This window comes from Meyerozyma guilliermondii, genomic scaffold, assembly GCF_000149425.1.
Source record: "Meyerozyma guilliermondii ATCC 6260 scaffold_3 genomic scaffold, whole genome shotgun sequence".
Taxonomy (NCBI): Eukaryota; Fungi; Ascomycota; class Pichiomycetes; order Serinales; family Debaryomycetaceae; genus Meyerozyma; species Meyerozyma guilliermondii.
Genome location: NW_001809798.1, coordinates 1237242 through 1257685, shown reverse-complemented (window position 1 = coordinate 1257685; position 20444 = coordinate 1237242). Strand labels below are relative to the sequence as shown.

Genomic DNA, 20444 nt, shown 5'->3' with positions numbered 1-20444 from the left:
GAGGTAGTGGTAGCATACGGTCCTAGAATTACGGGAGCACTACTTGCCACTGTGTCAGAAGTTTACTTGTACAAGTTTGCAAAAAATTTCGGATCTAAAACGTTGGCTTTGACGGCCGTACTCCTTTCATTAACAAATCCATTCAATTGGTTCTTTATAACTCGCTCATTTTCCAATGGCTTCGAAATGCTCCTCACAGTGGCAGCTCTATCACATTGGGCCATGGCACAGACGCAATTTCAGATATGGCAACTTCTACATCTCGTGTGCTTTTGCGTTTGCCAGTTGTCTTGTTCGTCCTACGAACGGTATAATCTGGTTCTTTTTGGGGACACGCTTCTTATGGGAACGACCATGGTCATATCAATTGTTTAAGCTCTCGGTTACGATTTTACTTGAGCTTGGCGTCGTAGTGGGTGTCAGTACCCTCTTGGATTATGCATTTTACGGACACTGGACTTTTCCCACATATAATTTTCTCGAGTTCAATGTGTTTCGGAACTTTTCCATATTCTACGGGCTGGCTCCGTGGCATTTTCATGTTGGGCAGAGTTTACCAGTTCTCTTAACAACCCAGTTCCCCCTCGTTGTGATCTCTTTTGCTGCGAATTGGTACTCAACACTAAACAGTTTGGTTGCGCTCAACATTGCAGCATTTTCGCTCATCTCCCACAAGGAGTTTCGGTTTCTATACCCTCTTCAGCCAATCTTCATGGTCATGGGAGCACCGGTGGTGCTCAAGCTTTGGAAGTGGAAATGGAAACCAATACTATTTTCCATATACTTGAGTCTTCTGGTCGCAATCGCATTATTTTTCACTCAAAGACATGAACGAGGAGTACTAGAAGTGGTGCAACTTCTTTCCTCTGATCCCTCGGTAAGCAGATTTGCTGTACTAGCCCCATGTCACTCTACTCCATGGCAATCCCATTTGCATCAAAAGCGGCTCGAAGATTCTTGGTTTGTTACTTGTGAACCTCCAATTGGACTTGAAGGGTCTGGTTCAACTATTGTCGCCAACTACAAAGATGAAGGAGACATTTTTTACAACGACCCAGCCACATATATCAAACAATTGCAGCCTGGCTTGTCACATGTAGTGGCTTTTGAACCTCTCCACGAGTTGCTTACTCTGTTGGGATATGTCGAGCAAAAGCGATTTTTTAATAGTGATTTCCACTGGGATCCTCGGCGGTGGGGCGACATCATTGTCTACACCAGCCCGCAGCTAGTATAAAAATACAATTGTCATCCACTGGTTTTGCGCATACTTTCGAGAAACTGATTAGCATCATTCATCTGTTGCGCCTCGCTGCTCACTCTATCCATCCACCTCTTCACCAACGTCTCGTTCTCCTTAGTGAGTTCGCCAAGTTTCTTCTGCAAAACTGCGGTTTGAATCTGGTTCATCAAAACCTCGTCATTGACAATTTCAATATTCTTGTTCTTCTCTTGTACCTCCAAGGCCAAGTTCTCGAGTTTATTCTGATGACTTTTTATTGTTTTCTCTGCAACACTGAGCTGTCTTTTGAGCTTGCTGATTTGAGAATCCTTCTTCTCTACTTCAATTGCAAGATTGTTTAATTTCTCTATTAAACGTTCATTTTCAGCTGCTACATCGGGGTCTCCAGAGGTACCTTTGATAACTTTTTTGCGCCTAAGGAGATCAAATGCTTCAAAGTACTTCGAATCCCTGCTTTCCAAGTCATCTCGTAGCTTTAGTCGTGCTAAAATATCCCCACCCCAGTCTTCCGTCATGCTGGTTATCGTGCTCGCGATAAATTTTCTGTGCGACCACAGCGATAACAAGCAGTGATAACGAGCTGTGAGTGACTAATGGCGACGGAGAAGCCGGCTTCATATTGGCTGACCTTTGTTCGACGTACTTATACTCCAGAGGAAGGTCAACCATTGCCAATAATAGCAGAATCTGATGCTGTTAATACACAAAATGGTGTTCGAGATAATCACCTTGATAACAGTAATGATGGCAACTTGAATAAAAAAGATACATTCGATGTGAGACCAACAGGTAATGGCTCTCTTAGTGAGCCCACACAGAATGGAGTTTCTAATGCTGCCAATTTGCATATTTCGAACAGTTTTTCAGCATACAATGGAACTAGCCATCATGCTCAAACTGAGAGACAGAATAATACTTCGAATACCAATGATACCACTGCTATCTCTCGATGGTGGTGGACAAGTTCACAGAGAGATTCAATCAAGGACGTAAACGTTGCAGAAGATCGTCATCTGGAGTCGTGGGCTCGATGGTTTCTGTATGGCAGTGTAATTGATCTGCTTTATAAACGAGACGAACCAGAACCAGAAACCACTCAAAATAAGCCAGAACCCCTTCCAGCAGCATCTACAACTTGGTTTCCATGGTTCAAAGCAGCAGAACCTGAAAACGACGATTCGGATAACTATTCGGTAAATGGTGCTGACTTGATAAAAACAGCAAGAACAGCCATAGAAACGTCCAAGGACACCACACATTATGCATTCAAGTACGGAGCAGCCGACGAGTTGCTCCTCTCTGTGAGCGAAACAAGATCAGAAACACAACCTGTTCGTTACAAGTCTCGCAAACGTCCCAGAACTCAAAACGAAGTTCAAGAAATGCTCTTGCAGCCACAAAGCGTGACTCTCCGAAGCTCAAGCTCCTCTATAAGGTCGGACAACGGACACATGTTTCACGACGACAAGCTCGTATATCCCCATATAATATTTCCATCCATTGAGGAAAACTATCGCATCATCACTGTTAAAACTCAAGTTCGTTTACTTGGTCAGCATTTACTTTATCACGCCAACTCAAGTGAGTGTCACCTTTACAGACGAACAGAAGCAAAGATCATCAGACGAAAGAAAAAGACCAAAAAGGCAGTAGTAATAGGTGTCCACAACTTTCTCCCCACAAAAATGGTCAAAACCACTATTGGCCAATCTACCGGCAATTCTATCAAATTCGTCAAGCAGGCTTCAAAGGCTATACATGAGTGGCTACTAAACGAACAGTGTGATATTGAGACCATTGCATTGGATGGTGGAGGTAAAGTGGCAGATAGAGTGGAACACCTGCTCAAACTTCTCGAAAACTGGTACCAGCTCATTAGTGATGCTGATTTCTTGTTCGTTGTAGCACACTCACAAGGAGTCACCGTCGGTATTCAGGTGCTTGCTCATCTTCTTGACAGGGTGGAATGGCGCAACAAAAGAATTGGCTTTTTAAGTATGGCTGGTCCATTTCACGGACCAGTAGCTGGTCTTGATACCAAGCTTGTGGTGCGCGCGTACTCGCAGGTCGAGAACGAGGTTATTAGGGAGCTACTTGATTTACAAAAACCTAACAGCGACCACACTCAACTACTCAAAAATGCACTTGCAAGTCTACTCGAGAAAAACGTGAAAGTCACACTCTGTGGATCCTTTACTGACCAATTTGTACCATTATTTTCGTCACTAGCAACGGGATACACCCACCCCAATATTTATCGAATCATTCATTCCAGATTGAGTGACAATATTCCACCATTCATAATCCTTTTATTTCAAGCAGCAGTCATTGCCAAGAATATGGGTCGATCTGATTACAATGTCATACAAGATTTGAGTGATAGGTGCAATGGCTCATTGTCTACCGGAGGACATGGCCATGTCTTCGAAGACCAAGCAGTATACGTACAAGCTCTTCAGCATGCACTTGAAACCACCGATCTATTTCAGCATAAGCATTTGCAATATCTGGCACCGCAACTACCCAAGGTTCCCAACCCGTACCAAATTCCATGGAATATTCGAACTCTTTTGAATGAGATTCTACAGTTACCCAATAATGCCAGTCTCGTTTTGGTAACACAATTAATCATTGCATTCAAGAAATGGGAACCTACATCTAAACCATGGAAAGAGCTCAAGTATGCCCTCGACGCATTTGAAGAAGCCAGTCTACAAGATTTTAATGTGTAAATACAATCTCTCAAAATTGGGTCATTTGGAGATTTTTTACAATAATACAAATATGCATGTAAAAGAGACACAGAAAATTATTCTGCACAACATGGCGTAAAATTCGGGCGAAGCTAGTGACCGGATATTTCAATGCAAAAGGAAAGTAGAAGTTTATAATGGGCATATTTCTCAATTACAGATTAATAATCTTCATCAACTACAGCACTAGGTTGCCTTAGATACCCCGCGGAAGTAGCCTATGTAATCGAAACTTTCATTACCCTCACGTGACTCTCGTCCGCACAAAAATGCGCGGGCGTACAATTAACGGAAAACAATCAACGGTTCAAAAAGCCACTTGTTGTTTGGCTCATCCATCTAGGTGACCCTCGAGTTTTAGCAGTGAACCCAAATACTTAACTGCATATCTGCTCCTATATACATTCTCTGAACCGTATTTGGGGAAAAAAGCTGCATTTCTACGTGCGATTATTGGAACAGCGCATAGCCAGGATCGATCATTAGTAGTATCAATTGATACACAAAACCATCAGCGGAGAGAGCTGTAGTTGATTGATTCACTTTTAGTTTAAGGCTGACTAAAATTAAAAAAAATAAGTGATTTCACACCAAAATCACCACTTTGTGAAACACCCCTTTGTGCACTCAAAACAGCAAAATTATTCATATGAAAGCTCAAGGCAACAAGGGAAAGCCCAATGGCCATCGTCGGTCGAACTCACGCCAAGGAACCCCACCTTCGCTGACCAGAACTATGTCTCTGGAGGATGATAAGTTACTCTTCTTGGCCGCCAAATCGATTGGCAAACCCTGTGTAATCACAGTAGCCACTGGTGCTCGCTACCTGGGATCGTTACTCGCGGTCGACTTGGCTCAGAACGCACCTGCTTCTATTGTGATCAATAAGCCTACTTTATTGTCAGGAGCGTTGATCACTGAGAAAACTAATATCGACGCAAAATTACCCGACAGATTGGTTGTGGAGGGAAAGAACTTGATTGATTTCGAGGTCACCACCTCCTTATCTGGAACTGAAGAACCAGTTCCAAAACAGTCGTCCCCTCTCAAATCTGACTCAGTGGCTACTCCTCCTGCTGCCGAGACTAAGCAAGAAGTCAAACCGTCAACCGAACTGACGTCCACTTTCAAGACAGACACTGACATATCGGCCACCACCACCAAAGCACCTGTAAGGGAGCGTGAGCTTCAAAGATGGGTTCCGGATGACGACCTGAAAATGGTTCTGTTGGAAGATAGTGGTAAGGGTCACTGGGATCAATTCAAGGTAAACGAAGAGAAATTCGGTGTGGGATCCACGTACGATGAAAGCTTGTACACTACCAAGATCAACACAAGTGGTGCTGACTACAAGAAGCGACTCAAGGAAGCTACAATTATCGCCAGGGAAATCGAAAGTCAATCTTCAACTGATCGTCATATTCTAGAGGAAAGAGGAATACAAGTTGATGATAGCGGTGTCGATGAAGAAGACAAGTACTCCGGTGTGGACAGGCGTGGAGACGAATTGATGGCAGCACTCAAAAATGCAACGATAACGGACGAACCGCCAATCCTTAAATCCGATGGCAAGTACGTAACACCTCGTCACAGAGCTGCTCATTACCATAATGACCCAGCTATTGTATCGAGTTCAGCTGCAGGAGAAAGCAAAGGCGACTCTAATGCTCAGGTTCTGAAGGAGTACAACGAATCTTTCAGATTGAATGCTCAAAGTGAGATCAATTCACTTCGCGAATTCAGTGCCAACTTTAAGATACCCCACAGAATGCCAACGGATTTGCTTCCCATACTTGCCAAGGATAAGTCCAAGCAAAGCGAGATACTAAAGAAACAGGACAAACCAAAGGAGGTAAAAGATACCAGCGGACTGCAATCACCCCAGCCTACTTTGCTTCTGAAACGTATGGATCCAACCAAACCGGCATTCAAGTTGAATCCCAAAGCTGCGGCCTTTACTCCCTCTAAGTCAAGCCAAATGCTGCTGCCAGTTCCTTCAAAAGCAGGCTTCCGTTCTCCTGTCAATCCTTCTCCTCGCCTCAACAATCAGCGCACATATACGAGTGGCTCTAGCTCGGGATCTGGCAACTCGAAACGTCATTATCAAATTTCGCCAGCCGAGTTCTTTGGAGGATCTGATAAAGTGCCTACCAAGGACACTCAGAAAAAGAAGGTTGAACAATTTAAAATCTCGTTCAATTTGTTTATTACCGCCCAAAAGACCCAAAATACAAAGACACCAACGATTGAGAAGACGTTTATCACCCCTCCAACGTGGACTTTCACGGACGATTTACCGCACACAAGTTTATTCCCTACGAATGCCAATCGCAAGACGATGATGTCACCAACTCCAATGCCATTTTCACCCAGTCCGTTGATGGGAGCTCCAATGGTACCAGCCAATTACGCTGGAATGCCGCCTCCCAATGGCAAGTTTCCAATGTCTCCCCAGCACCAACAAGCAGCCGCAATGGCTGCGATGCAGCAACAACAGCAAATGCACGCGGCCATGATGCTTCAACACCAGCAGCACCTCCAAATGTCGCCAGGTCAAGCTCCGGTACCTATGTTCCCTCAGGCAGATATGGGTCAATATTTTCCTCCAGGGTACGTTCCCTCGCCAACAGGGTTTGGAAATGTCAGTCCAAATGGAAACGTGATGAACCAATACGGATCGCCAATGCCGTATAATAGGAGGTTTGGTCCTAAGCGAACGTAGCGATGTGTAGTGAATAAACTAGCGTGTACGGCTATGTAGCGATTTCGCACCCAACACCGGTATATAATATTTCGCTTCAATTATCAACAGATCGAATTCACGTACTACCACCAAGAATGAGCGACGCAGCTCTATCAAAAATAGCCAACTTGATCAAGGTTGAGGACGACCTCGTGAAAATAGGGGCGTTAAAACAACAATTTATCAAAGAAAGAACGTCGGTGGATTTGAAACTCAATGCTGCCTCACAAAATCAAATCGACTCAATAAGTGACAACTTGACTAATTTGAAAAAATCGGTTCATAAACTCAATTCAATCAAGGGGAATCTCGGGAAGATTAACCAACTATACGACGAGTCAATTACCAACGTGGAAGATTACGACACCATAAGACAGATCTCAATCGTGAATCAATTCCTCATTCAAACCGGTAATCTTTACCACGACATATCCAACTTTAAAGGTTTCATTCAAAGGTTGGCTACCATGATTCAGGATGAACTATCTATTGTGCAAGATGATCCTGGTTATTCCTTGGATAACATATTCCGCATTCATTATAACATCACTCAAGCACGTAACTTCCAGGATTATCTCCAGCAACAATCAAGTACATTATCGGATGACTTGCAGTCTATCATCTTCAAGCTTGTACTTCCACTTCAGGAAGTGGTCAAAAATTTCGATCTCCTTTTGGCAGAAATCATATATTCAATCACCGAAGCAGCCAAAGAAGGTAACTACACTCTCGCCTTCAAGATCATCAAGATCATTGAGTTTGAGGCTAATGAAGACTTGAAATTCTCTTTGTTGAATAAGCTTGACCTTTTGAAGGCTCGCGATATGCGAATAATCAACTATGGAAACTTTAGGGGAAGTAAGAGAAATTATCGAAAATTTTTTTATGATAAATTGCAAGAAAGTCTTGATGAAATCTTCGATAAATGTGTTGAGCACTTTGCTCACGACAAAATACTTGTCTTCGACAACTTAAACTGGCTCGAAGATGAATTGGTATTTGTCGTAAATACATTGGCTCCGGTCTTCCCTCCAAATTGGGCAATCGACACTTTTGTTCATAATGTTTACTACAACAAATTGCATGATTTCAGCATGGAATACATCAACACAGACCCTCCAGCAGAAGACTTGCTCAAGATATTGTCCTATGATAAACATTACAGCGAGTTTATTGAAAGCTTAAACTTTACATCTTCGGAGCAGGATGAGAGTACTGCAAAGACGAAAAAAACGAAAAGGTCCATCATTGGAGAAGATCTACGCAACGTTGTTCTCGAAGATTATCTTAAGGTAATCGTGATAAAAATGAATGAATGGAATGACAATCTTATCAAACAAGAAACCCAAGTATTCTCACAGAGAGAGTCACCTCCAGACATTTACACCTATCATCAAGTTTATGAAGACGAAAACAGTCAGGATGAACTCATGGTTTTTGAAGTTGACTCAGAAGTATTTGTTCTTCCCGACTTTAAAATTCCATTAACAATGCTTAAAGAACAAGCAGATGTAGCTGCTGAGTCTGGCTACGGTAAGATTCTTGTTGGAGTAATTGAGCACTGGGCAGAACAGTATCAGAAACGTGTTGATAACTATCTATTGCTTGTCGAAGATGAATACGACCGTTACATGTCTGTTTACAACAACGAGCGGTTTTTGATCAAAGAGAGTAAGATGAAACGTCTTTTCAAGAAGGATATTCCAACTATCGATCAGGATATTGAGAATATGACACAAGAAGAACTAGCTCGGCTTTCGAAACCAGGTTTAATCGAATACCTTGCAGCACTTGGAAACACCTACGAAATCACCACTGAGCGTTTGCATGAGAAATTCTTGCCCAAGTATCGCAACAAAGTGCATTCCACTTATCAAGAACGTATAGATATTGCGTTCGAGAGTGTTGTTGCTCCTACCGCCAAATTAAACGGACTGGCTATTAGATGCATGGTGGATATCATCGTCAATGATTTGTATCCAGCGTTTTCTGTCCTCTTTACCAAAACGTGGTACGACGATAGTAAGAGACAGAATTCTGACGAGTTGAATGTAGCTGAAAAAATCGTGGAAACCATTTGCGAATACATGGAAGAGTTGAGAGGATATGCTTCGTATGAGATATACTCGGTAACATTCAATATCTTCTTGGACTCTTTCATTGCATCGTATATCAGAATTGGCTATGAAAATATTCTTTACGGAGAGGGTCGAAAGATTGAACCAGACCAAGTCAAAAAATTCAAATCATTTAGCGAGGCAGTTTCCAGAGATGCTACTATTCTTTATGGAGGATTGGAGCACCTTTTCACCCGGAAGGATGCTGCGTACTTGTTGAACAGTCTTCGAGCGATTGAGATGTTAGGTGAATTGGCAACATGTGAAGATCCTATGAACTTTATACCACAAATGTGGGAAAATGAAATCTTGGGATCATTTTATGACTGTTCTGTGGAATACGTCAGAGGAATATGTCTTTGTCGTAAAGATATGGATAAGGCACAGGTAACAACGTTGGTTAGCCAGCTTGAACAAATCAAAATCAGATATCAAACAGAAGTTGAGAAGCCTGTCATAATACCTGGCACCCTCCGTGAGTTCAATTTTTACAGGAAATAAACTACATCAATTCCATGTACGATTTTTATTACTGATGCATCGTGACATCTATGAAACAGATAACTCTGAGTAAATTAATCAGCGTTTCTTCTAGCAGCTCTCTTAGCGGCACGCTTGGCAGTACCAAAGATCTTCTTCTCTCTGTTCTTCTTTTGCTTTCTTTGTTGTCTGGAAGCCTTGTCAACCTTCTCGGCCAATCCGTATCTGACCAATCTGTAAGCTGGCTCAAATTTCTTGGCGTCAGCAGCGGATTGGTAGATCAAACCGAAACCAGTGGACTTGCCACCACCGAATTGGGTTCTGAAACCGAAAACAGAAACGGCATCCTTGTCGGCCTTGTAGGTCTCGGCCAATCTTTCACGCAACTCGTCCTTGGAAACGTTTGGTCTGTCTGGGTGCAAGACGTCAATGACGAATTGTCTTCTGGATAACAATGGGTTGGTGATAACCTTACGGGTTCTGATAGTCACAGCGTCACTCTGAAGTTAGTATTTGTTTGAGATTTGATGATGGGTGAAAATATTATCGATCGACTAAGCTGCCAGTTTTCTGCGGTTCAAAACCACTTATAATACTACAGACACATCCATATCACGATCTGATACAAGCCCCCATCAAGTGAAGGTATTTGCAAGTACATACCATTCTGATATTCAGTATACGTTGTTTCCTTGATTGAAAATCTTTTCAGGCGACAGTTGAAAATTTTTGAGTGCGAGAAACTCATATCACGTAAGCACTTACCCATAAGTGTGCGAAAGAAAGACAGTCACCTCGCACGTGTCGACCAATTTTTCGCGAGCCGCTCGTTCTGCGGTAACAATAAGGTTTTGGCTGCAACACTGTATGGTTCCAACTTGAGTCAACTTGAAGCGAGTTTGATTGCATTTCATTGGCTACTGGAGTTTATTGTTGATTCATAACTGTATTTCAGTACATTTTTACTTACAAAACACTATGAACTAGTGGAGACCAACTCTGATACTCTTGACTTGAGTGTAGTTGTCCAAAGCAGCCTCACCCAATTCTCTACCAATACCTGATTGGCCGTAACCACCAAATGGTACCATGTGGTCGAAATCATTGTAGGTGTTGACCCAGACGGTACCAGCCTTGATTCTGTTAGCAACAGACATGATGGTGTTCATGTTGGTACTGTGAATACCAGCAGCCAATCCATACTCAGAGTCGTTAGCCAACTTGACAACTTCATCAACAGTGGAAAACTTGGAGATGGTGACAACAGGACCAAAGATTTCATCTTTGACAATTTGCATGTCTTCCTTAACATCACCGAAAATGGTTGGCTTAACAAAGAATCCCTTGTCTCCGTGTCTGGCACCTCCAGCAACAACCTTGGCACCCTCACTCTTTCCAATTTCAATGTATTTCAAAATCTTGTCCAATTGAGTCGACGAGTTTTGAGCACCCATGAAGGTGTCCTCAGCAAATGGGTCACCAATCTTGACATCTTCAGCAGCCTTCTTGAAAGCAGCCAAGAGTTCATCATAGATACCATCTTGGACGTACACTCTGGAACCAGCACAGCAAACCTCACCGGTGTTGTAGAAGATACCGGTAACCAAGTTTTGAACAGTAACATCAATATCAGCATCGTTGAACACAATATTTGGTGATTTACCACCCAATTCCAAAGTGACCTTCTTCAAGTTGGAGTTAGCAGCAGCTCTCATGATGTGTCTACCAGTAGCAGTGGAACCAGTGAAGGCAACCTTCTTGATCTTCTTGTGGGTAGCAATGGCATCACCAGCAATCTTTCCAAAACCAGATACAATGTTGACAACACCCTTAGGGAAGCCAGCTTCTTTAATCAATTTAGCAACGTACAAACCAGACAATGGGGTAGTCTCGGCAGTTTTCAACACAATGGTATTTCCAGTAGCAAGAGCAGGACCAAGCTTCCAAGAAAGCATGAGCAATGGGAAGTTCCATGGAATAATTTGTCCACAGACACCAATTGGCTCTCTCTTAACAATATTCAAGTGTCCAGATCCAGTGTCAGGAGCAGTACCTTGAATCTTGTCAGCCCAACCAGCACAAGATCTGATGTAGTTGGCAGCAAGGGCAACGTCACCACGAGAGTTGGCCAATGACTTACCATTGTCAAAGGTATCAATGTGAGCAAGAGTGTCAGCGTGCTCCTCAATCAAGTCAGCCAATCTGGTCATGTACTTGGTTCTCTCAAGTGGAGGACCAGTGGACCATTCGGTGTTGAAAGCAGCTTCAGCAGCCTCGACGGCAGCATCGATATCTTCCTCACGAGCTTCATAGACATGGCAAATCTCCTCCTCGGTAGATGGAGAGATCACCTCGAAAGTCTTCTTTCTCTTGGGAAGAACAAACTCGTTGTTAATGAACAACCCAGTAGGTTGGTCGTAACTCTTTCCAGTTGGAAAAGTCACCTTGACAGATAATGGAAGGTCAGAATACATTCTTGCAAGTGTCGGAGCGCTTTTGAAAGCTTGTTTAGCTGTGGACTTGAACATGGTCAACAGAATTGATATTCTTTTTTATATACCTTTTGGTTCCTAAGTCCTCTTCGGTGCTACCTTTTATACTCTGATGGTTACAAAGCCAGGCCCAAACCCCTAAACGAGTGTGGGGTTTTTTACGCTGCTTCCCCTCTTCTAATCGCCGGACGGAGTCGATCCTGCAGAGAAGCAGGCGATGCCTAGATATGATGAACACCGAAATAAAAGGTCCACCAAAATCTGCAAAGACTATCAAACACCAACGAATAGAATAACCAGCACGAAAACCATTCAACACTGACGTTCTTGCCCTTTTAATCCGAATCCAACCTGCTCTTCGTATTCTTGGCTCCTGCATAAAACACCCGGTCCTTCGCTGTCACTCTTAAGCCCGGGGTCCGAACGGGACATTAATGCCCCGAGCCCCACATTTTCGCATCGGTCTTAAGATTATCGCGTCACATCTTGGCTCCGGAATGCAGCCCGGACCCGAAATTAGACATCTTTTCCGAATCACCGTTCTCGGACCTAACCACAGATGACAAACGGCCGTAGGGCAATATCGGTTAACCACGGTCTGGTCATGTGACGTGAGACCCTGTCGCCAAAATGCGATGGCTGATGTAAGCCATCTCCATCTCCGCGGTGGTTTTGATGTAATCGCGATCACTATCTCTATGTCACAGAAATGGATTCGTGGACCCATTTGTGGCGTCGACAACTGCAGATCGCAACTATATAGGTCTAGCGATGGGCTCAAGGTGTGCCAATATGGCCACGTTATGGAAGGAAATATCGAGATCAACGATGATCAAGATGAAAATTATGTCGCTACTAGACGCTTAAACATTAATTTGACAGGATTAGGAGGTGAGTTTGCCAGTCTGAGTAATGCAGCAGCAATGCAGTCGCGAGGCATCACGAAAAATAAGGATTCGAAAAAATTGTATGGAGTACATGCGAAAAAATTGTACCTTCGATGTTTCCAATTATCACTTCAACACAAAATAAAGGCAATAGTAACTGAAACCTGCCCCCAGCAGCAGCAGAAAGAATTTGAGCACTCGTTGGTTGCAATTGTCAAAGTATACTGGGCTCGAATCCTCATCGATTATATGCCACATATCAATGGTAATGATCGCAAAGCTCCATCGGCCATCGATGCCCTTGCCATAATATACTTGGCAATTCTTCGACTAAATCACATCCTGGTCTATCTCGTTGACTTGATTCCCAAGATCAATGATAATACAATTCCATATATGAGGTCGCTACATTTGCTTCCAAAAGAAATGGTAGTAGCCCTTCCGTCATATTATCACAAATCCATTCAGCCACCATTCCCTGTAACGATTAGCGAGTTATTGCGTTCAATTCGAACAATTGCATCTAAAGTTGGCCAAGAAGAATTGACTATTCCAAAGTCGTATTACTATTCACTTGTGTTTCTGATCATGAGGGATTCGTTGCTTCTTCCAAATACTCCAACTCTTTTCTGCCTTTGCATTGATATTGCCAAATCAATAGATTTCGGTAAAATCAACCCAGTCGCCAAAACTCCCGACTTATATTTTCCTGAAACTGTTGTGCTATCTCTTGTTATTTTGATCGTTCTGAATACGTTACGAGACCTGCCATTCAGCACAGAAAAATGGCTATCTGCATTGGATGAGCATGAACAAAATTCTGAATTTCCATTCGCTCATAAAGACATTGAAGATACAGACCTCTTAAAGTGGTCTGACTTTAAAGTTGAAAAGTATTGTCAATGGCTCTACAACAATATAGTTCCCGCCAAAAACAAAATTGGAGCTAGTGGAACTTACAGCGACGAGCTTTCCATAGCCGATAAACGACTTTTTCAGATTTTCAGTGACGATACTGATACTTCCAACTATCCAGTTCCAAAACTAGACACACAACAGGATTCAGATCCTACATTGCGAACAGCGACTGAACTAGTACGAGAGGTTGCCAATTCGGTTCCCAAAAAATCACCTGGCGTAATCAAGACTGTTGCACCTCGATTACTTTTAAAGTTTGCAACCGCACTAGGTTCCGATGTGACGCTGATGAAAGATGTGTATAACTACACGGTGACTCTTTTGAAAAGAAACATATGATCTCTGGAAGAACATACGGTTCACTTCTCTCATTTCTCATTTGAGAATTTGCACCCATTTCGTAGAAATTCAACATAAAAGCGCGCGCGTCAAAATAAATATTAAATAGTGCCTCAAGATGAGCGATAGAGATGGCACTGATAATATAAATCTGCCAAATCGATCACCGCAGTCCCCGGCTCTACCTGATACCCCACACTCTCCACCATCACCTTCACACTCATCAAGAACTAAAAGTCCAGAAAATCACGAATCAATAGAAGAACCAAATGAAGCCAAAACATCACAAATTGGGTTACCTACCAACTTCACATTGCAAACGGTAAGGAAACGTGTTCCAGGTAAACTCGTCGACAGGTTCTGGGCGCCCCTCGATCCAGAAACATTTAACTCTTTAGAAAGAATCATAAGTGTGTGTTCAAGTAAGGCGGTGGAGAGATACCGTCGAGATCAAAAGAAGACACAATTCAACAAGAAGATGGCTAGCGCTCAGGAAATCGTGGCCAATAGTTGGGCAGATAGAAATAATAAGCTGTCGTTTCTTTCTCGACTAAAGGTGACAAAAGTACCGTTGCCCACATCACATTCTAAACGCAACAGCTCAGAAGACATGAATGTTTTGGCATTTGATAGTCTTAACCGCCGTAAAAAGTTCTTGGAGACGTACCTCCAGGCCGAACTAAAACAGGTTAATCAATTGGAAAAATACCACAAAGAGTTGTCTACCGTATATCAGCAAGATCTACAATACTTACAAGAGTTCAAGAAAACGACCGAAATCGAAATTAAATCAATGACAGAAGAAGCAACAGAGCTCAGACGCAATATGGGACTAGAGAATTCCAAGAATACGCCAGAGGGCGAGTATGTTGAGAAACCTGTGAAACCCTTCAATCCAAATGACGATCCAGAAACAAGGCAACTCTTGACAGAAATTCGTGATAAATTGGCTCCACTTCAAGAGAAATGTAAAGAACTTGCCGAAGCCGATGACGCTTTGGATGTATTGTATAATTTTCTCGATATAGAAGCGGAGGAATGATATTTAATGAACATATACCCAGTAAATGGTCACCATGTATGTAGTTGCGACCTTTGGTTGTTTTGAGACCGGTTCGGCTTTAATGGAATCAACCTTTTCGTCTTCATGTTCAGCTTCAGGCGGTACGTCTTCAACATGTTCTGAATTGTCTTCCTGCTCAATAGCTTGTGGCTGTACTGTGCTTTCTTCGTGCTCATCAATGGGTACTTCCAGTGGTTCAAACACTCTCTTTTCCGTTGTGTCCGCTGCTGTAGAGTCCGATCCAGGAGTTGACTGTGCTATTGGTTCTTCGAGCGAAACTTTTGTTTCGTCTGAAACCAATCCCGAGTCTCTTTCTCTCATGATCTTCTCTGCCTCCTCAGGGTCAACCGCTGCCAACATAACTGGTTCTTCGTGTGCAGACAGGTCTGGAGGATTTGCGTCAGTGGTGGGAATTGATCCCACAGCTTCGTCTATATCAGCATCAGGAACCTTAGCATGAATGGGTTCATCAGAACCAACTTCAATCGGTTCACTTGAAACATTGGGAATAAGTTCCGATGAAACCTCACCAATATGTTCCTTAGTAGCATCATTGTAAAGCTTATCGGTGTTTCCGAGCTCCTTTACTTCCAGCGTTTCAGGAACGGGTTCTTTTACTTCGAGGGTATCATCAGTAGCCTTGGGTGATTGTTGCTGGTATTCTTCCAAAACATCCACGACCTGTTTATCGATCTCTTCGTGCACATTTTCTTCATTTTCCACACCTTCTTTATTCTCCACACTATCGCTTTGCTTAATTGTACCTTTCTCTTCTTCGGTCTCCTCTTTTTCAGTCTCCTCCTTCCCACTTTTCTCTTCCCTCTCCTTTATTTGTAAAGTCACATATCCGTCCTTCTTCTCATTCCAAAGGGTGCCCGTCTGACAGCTTACAGAGCCCACCAGCTCCTGGCTAGTAATTTTTGTGGCAGTGACTATGAATTTGTGCTTCGAACTGGTAGCTTTAAGCTTGTGAAGTATTGATTCTACCAAGTTGGCTGGGGTGGCATCTTCAATTAATTTATGTATTTGATCCTTGTTGAAGGGATAGTCGCCATCAGTAGACGCTACAACTTTGAAATCCAAAACCATCTAATACTCTTGAACGATCTTCACAAGCGTGTCGGTTAAGTGCCGGTATGGTGTTTATAAAGAAGCGCGCTCGCATCTCCTCTAGTTTCCATTTATTTTCCACATCTTACAAATTAAAGTTTGCACTTAGAACAGCAGTGCAAAGAAAACAAAACCATGTTCTTTCGCAAAAGAGATGAAGAGTCCGAGGTAGAGTCGATGTCGTCCAAAGCGACAAGTGTCAGTAGTGGAATTAAGGGTAAAAAACGAAACCTCACAAAATGGTACGAGCCATTCGAAGCACCTTTGAACCCTATAAAAAGGCCTGTTTTCGACTTGACCCCGGAACAGGAAGAGAAATATAACCATTTACTTTCTTACTTTGAGACATTTGTCACAAAAGAATTGCCGGTGAACGACAGATCCGGAGCTGCTACACATCCGATATTAGAACTGGAAAAAGCATGGCTCACCAAAGAATGCTTTTTGCGATACTTGAGAGCTTCCAAATGGAAGCAACAAACCGCAATTAAGCGTATAGAGGATACTTTGGTGTGGAGACGGACATTCGGCGTCACGGAAGTTCCTGGCCATACCGACCCGAAACAAGTAATTACACCCGATCTTGTCGAGCATGAAAACGTTACCGGAAAACATCTCATATTGGGGTACGACAATGACAATAGACCTTGCTTGTATCTTAGAAATGGATACCAAAACACTCCTCCGTCTATGAAACAGGTTCAACATTTGGTGTTCTACTTGGAAAGAGTTATTCAATTCATGCCTCCAGGACAAGATACATTGGCATTGCTCATTGACTTCAAGGCAGCTCCTGAACACTTGAAACTCTCATCCAAGTTTCCGTCGCTTTCCATCTCCAAGCAGGTGTTGCATATTTTGCAGAATCATTATCCAGAACGACTTGGTCGTGGACTTTTCACAAACATTCCTTGGATTGGTTACACCTTTTTCAAAGTGGTGGGGCCATTCATTGACCCTTATACTAGACTGAAAACCATCTATGACCAGCCATTTGAAAACTTTGTACCACAGGAACAACTCGACAAGGAATTCAATGGGTTGCTTGATTTCGAATACATACACGAGGTATACTGGAAAAAAATGAACGAGGTGGCCGACAAAAAGTACAGCGTCTATTTGGACAACTTTAGAAAGATGGGTGGTGGCATTGGAATGAGTGAGTATGATTTGAGAGGAGGAGAGTAATTGCATAAAGTCGTGAAGGGCGAGAAAGAGGACAAAGAGAGACAGTTACAGAAAAACATAAACGCATTAATTTGGCACACGCATCATTACCAGCCTAGGGCTACTAGAATAAATATAGATATGAATTAAAAACTTAATATCCTACATACAATTTTTTGCACCCAAGTGTTTTCAACTTGTCGCGAAATTGAACAGTTCACCATGACTCATGTTATCACTGTAATTTCTCGTGATGCTCAACTACCATCTCATACAGAGTCTGAAGTACAACAATTGATATGTGCAGAGGTAGATCCGTCGCCCAAAAAGAAAGTACTTTCATCTCGTGCTGTGGAATATGAAGTAAAGATAGACAACGATGACGATGTATCGAGAATAACGTCATTTTTGAAACAGAAACAACTTGAAAGTACAACATACGATATAATTCTCCAGAAAGCTGACCGAACAAAAAAAATGGTCGTTTTTGACATGGATTCCACCTTGATTTACCAGGAAGTCATCGAGCTCATCGCAGCATATGCCAATATAGAAGATAAGGTGGCACAAATCACCGAACGTGCCATGAATGGCGAACTAGACTTCACCCAGTCGTTGCAGGAGAGAGTGTTGTTGTTGAAAGGTATCGACTCCACTTCAATTTGGGACGAGTTGAAGTTGAAACTTGAAATTACCAACGGCGCCGTGGAGTTGTGCAAGGCATTGAAGAAGTTGGGTTTTGTTTTGATGGTTTGTTCAGGAGGATTCATACCCTTGGCAGAACACTTGAAGCAGAAATTGGGCCTCGACTATGCGTTCGCCAATCAGCTAGGGGTGGATGAAAACCAGATCTTAGATGGTACCACCCAAGGATACATTGTCAATGGAGAGAAAAAAGCCAGCTTATTGACTGAAATTGCTGGAAAACACGACATAGACACAAAACAAGTGTTGGCTGTTGGAGATGGCGCCAATGACTTACCAATGATGGCAGCTGCCGGTTTCGGTATCGCCTGGAATGCCAAGCCAAGGGTACAGCAGTTAGCTCCCTCGTGCTTAAACTCCAAGTCGCTTCGTGATGTGTTGTACATTTTGGGCTACACAGAGCAGGAAATAGAAGCGTTAATATAGAGGTCTACTTGACTTTGGCTCTAATGACTCCCATGATGCCATTGAACAATAAAAGTTCGTCTCCCGTAGAAATGCTCGCCATGGGGATCACTGCTTCTTCCAAGTAGCCTTTACGCAACAAAAAGTGTCTCATTACTCCACACAAGCATCCAGTGCTCAATGGTGGTGTAATCCAAGTGTCGTTTTTGCGTATTGCAAAATTAGTAATTGACCCTTCGGTAGCATTACCCTGTGGATTTTGCAATAAAACCTCTTCACATCCAGGTCTTAACAGGGGCAAGCATCGGCTTCTGGCTTGGGTATAATGGTCTCGGCTTGTAGTTTTGAACGATGTCAACGGTGAAGACACTGTAAATTCGGGGTCCTTATATACATCCCATAACGGACTATTAGCGGGGTCAAGTATTCCGTCTAATAAGTTTTTCCTCTCTGGAGTCTCGTGGAGCTCGATTTTCAACTTTCCAATCATACTGAGAAGTATACGTATTTTCAAAGCTGCGTGAAGATTGGTTCCGGATGATTCAATTGTGTAAATGATTTTTCGAAGAAAATCGGTGTCAGACAAATTAAACGTCAAGTTTGTGTTTTTTTGTCTTTTGAAGTAGTCTACCGTGAACTTCAATCGGTGATAATGTTCATCAAAAAGGAAAAAGTTGGATTTGTTTAGCGAAGAAGCAGATGTGGGTTCGGTTTCGGAGAGTGAAGGATCGTATCTCATTGTCGATAAAAGACACAAGTCATCTGAGTCGAATAAGGGCTTGTAGTTGTCATAGATTTCCTCGCCCAATTTGTCAATTTCGTGTGAGTCCATATCAATTTTTTAAGGTAAATGGAATGGTGTGGTTTAAAGTTTCGTGAGAATTGCACCCAGTAAGCGACATTTAGTAAAAATATGATATTTTGCTATTTTGCAAATTTACAATTTAAAATTCTATTAAATCTATTATGCTAATATGGTCTAAACCGTTTCTTCTCCCTCATCAACCGTACACGTTCCTGATCCTGCTTGAATTTGCTGAGCAAATCGTTCATTTCTTGTTTCTTTTTCTCTCGTAACTGGAACCGATAGAAGTCTTCTTTTTCTTTCTTTTTTAACTTGGCCAGCGCCTTGTCAACCTCAACGGTAGACGCCAATTTCTGGCGCCCCATTATACCTGCTTTAGTTTTGCGGTGCGATCCAACCACCATGGTGAACCCATCCTCATCCACCAACAGCGCTTGTTGCTGTAATTGTTCCATAGACTCTCGCTCAGCTTCATCAAATTGTACAAGTGCCTGTGATACCGAATCCGAGAGTTCTTGAGGATCCAAAAATCGGCTGCGATACTTGTTCAAGAGAAACTGAGATCCCATCGGTTCTTCCAAGGGCCATGTTATCTTCTCCTGAGACGAACAGCGTTTCTTGAGCTCTGAGAATGCAAGCGAGAACGCCAGCTTATCTACAAAACGAATTATACCACAATTTCTCGGTAACTTCGCTCGCAGCTCATCGTCTTCACTGACACTTATTTCTATTCCCGAAGTGAGCTGGGTCATATCAAGCCACACATCCTCCAAGGAGTCGGTTAGTTTGCTGGAAATATATGCCTCCACAGTAGCACCCAAAGCTACCGTCTGGAAGAATTTTTTTAAGACATTAAAGTTGGTTTCTATTGGCAAGTTGAACAAAAATAACGATCTTCCATCACTCTGTGACCCTTCGTGTTTCTTGAAATATAAATAATGCGGTTTCTGTTTGTTGATAGTCCCACCAAACTGTACCGGAAGTACGTGGAAACCCTTGATCTCCAGCACCATCGTTGTGTAGTACAAGGACCGAGAAATTGGCTGAAAAATCCATCGCCAGGTACTGCATATTAACAATCAATGATGTTGGTAATTTTTATCAGGAACTTGAATTTGAAGACTAATATGGGGATATTCACGTTGTTGTGTCGTGTTATATCACATACACATCCCTTTTGTGATCTAGCTCCGTCCACATGCTACTTTGACTCGACC

General features: G+C 42.7%; 13 protein-coding genes across 13 annotated transcripts; 8 read left to right on the top strand and 5 right to left on the bottom strand. All coding sequences in view use genetic code 12, as the record gives it.

The window, feature by feature from the left end:
• Positions 1-175: 175 nt before the first annotated feature.
• On the top strand, positions 176-1237 carry PGUG_03013 (putative glycosylphosphatidylinositol-alpha 1,2 mannosyltransferase; the record flags this gene model as incomplete). Its single annotated transcript, XM_001485234.1, has 1 exon — positions 176-1237. The coding sequence occupies one exon, from the start codon at positions 176-178 to the stop codon at positions 1235-1237; it is 1062 nt and encodes a 353-aa protein (XP_001485284.2).
• Positions 1238-1248: 11 nt separating this feature from the next.
• On the bottom strand, positions 1249-1758 carry PGUG_03012 (uncharacterized protein; the record flags this gene model as incomplete). The annotated part of the gene is made up of 1 exon (XM_001485233.1): positions 1249-1758. One exon carries the CDS (start codon positions 1756-1758, stop codon positions 1249-1251), a length of 510 nt encoding a protein of 169 aa, XP_001485283.1.
• Positions 1759-1836: 78 nt separating this feature from the next.
• On the top strand, positions 1837-3975 carry PGUG_03011 (uncharacterized protein; the record flags this gene model as incomplete). Its single annotated transcript, XM_001485232.1, has 1 exon — positions 1837-3975. The coding sequence occupies one exon, from the start codon at positions 1837-1839 to the stop codon at positions 3973-3975; it is 2139 nt and encodes a 712-aa protein (XP_001485282.2).
• A 670-nt stretch (positions 3976-4645) lies between these two features.
• On the top strand, positions 4646-6718 carry PGUG_03010 (uncharacterized protein; the record flags this gene model as incomplete). The annotated part of the gene is made up of 1 exon (XM_001485231.1): positions 4646-6718. One exon carries the CDS (start codon positions 4646-4648, stop codon positions 6716-6718), a length of 2073 nt encoding a protein of 690 aa, XP_001485281.2.
• Positions 6719-6834: 116 nt separating this feature from the next.
• Positions 6835-9357, top strand: SEC6 (SNARE-binding exocyst subunit; the record flags this gene model as incomplete). Its single annotated transcript, XM_001485230.1, has 1 exon — positions 6835-9357. One exon carries the CDS (start codon positions 6835-6837, stop codon positions 9355-9357), a length of 2523 nt encoding a protein of 840 aa, XP_001485280.2.
• A 962-nt stretch (positions 9358-10319) lies between these two features.
• Positions 10320-11864, bottom strand: ALD5 (aldehyde dehydrogenase (NAD(P)(+)); the record flags this gene model as incomplete). Its single annotated transcript, XM_001485229.1, has 1 exon — positions 10320-11864. The coding sequence occupies one exon, from the start codon at positions 11862-11864 to the stop codon at positions 10320-10322; it is 1545 nt and encodes a 514-aa protein (XP_001485279.1).
• Positions 11865-12463: 599 nt separating this feature from the next.
• PGUG_03007 (uncharacterized protein) lies at positions 12464-13972 on the top strand (the record flags this gene model as incomplete). The annotated part of the gene is made up of 1 exon (XM_001485228.1): positions 12464-13972. The coding sequence occupies one exon, from the start codon at positions 12464-12466 to the stop codon at positions 13970-13972; it is 1509 nt and encodes a 502-aa protein (XP_001485278.2).
• A 118-nt stretch (positions 13973-14090) lies between these two features.
• Positions 14091-15014, top strand: PGUG_03006 (uncharacterized protein; the record flags this gene model as incomplete). Its single annotated transcript, XM_001485227.1, has 1 exon — positions 14091-15014. One exon carries the CDS (start codon positions 14091-14093, stop codon positions 15012-15014), a length of 924 nt encoding a protein of 307 aa, XP_001485277.2.
• A 3-nt stretch (positions 15015-15017) lies between these two features.
• PGUG_03005 (uncharacterized protein) lies at positions 15018-16124 on the bottom strand (the record flags this gene model as incomplete). Its single annotated transcript, XM_001485226.1, has 1 exon — positions 15018-16124. The coding sequence occupies one exon, from the start codon at positions 16122-16124 to the stop codon at positions 15018-15020; it is 1107 nt and encodes a 368-aa protein (XP_001485276.2).
• A 156-nt stretch (positions 16125-16280) lies between these two features.
• On the top strand, positions 16281-17333 carry PDR17 (Pdr17p; the record flags this gene model as incomplete). The annotated part of the gene is made up of 1 exon (XM_001485225.1): positions 16281-17333. The coding sequence occupies one exon, from the start codon at positions 16281-16283 to the stop codon at positions 17331-17333; it is 1053 nt and encodes a 350-aa protein (XP_001485275.2).
• Positions 17334-17534: 201 nt separating this feature from the next.
• On the top strand, positions 17535-18443 carry SER2 (phosphoserine phosphatase; the record flags this gene model as incomplete). Its single annotated transcript, XM_001485224.1, has 1 exon — positions 17535-18443. The coding sequence occupies one exon, from the start codon at positions 17535-17537 to the stop codon at positions 18441-18443; it is 909 nt and encodes a 302-aa protein (XP_001485274.1).
• A 4-nt stretch (positions 18444-18447) lies between these two features.
• PGUG_03002 (aminodeoxychorismate lyase) lies at positions 18448-19254 on the bottom strand (the record flags this gene model as incomplete). Its single annotated transcript, XM_001485223.1, has 1 exon — positions 18448-19254. One exon carries the CDS (start codon positions 19252-19254, stop codon positions 18448-18450), a length of 807 nt encoding a protein of 268 aa, XP_001485273.2.
• A 137-nt stretch (positions 19255-19391) lies between these two features.
• On the bottom strand, positions 19392-20240 carry PGUG_03001 (uncharacterized protein; the record flags this gene model as incomplete). Its single annotated transcript, XM_001485222.1, has 1 exon — positions 19392-20240. The coding sequence occupies one exon, from the start codon at positions 20238-20240 to the stop codon at positions 19392-19394; it is 849 nt and encodes a 282-aa protein (XP_001485272.2).
• Positions 20241-20444: the final 204 nt, after the last annotated feature.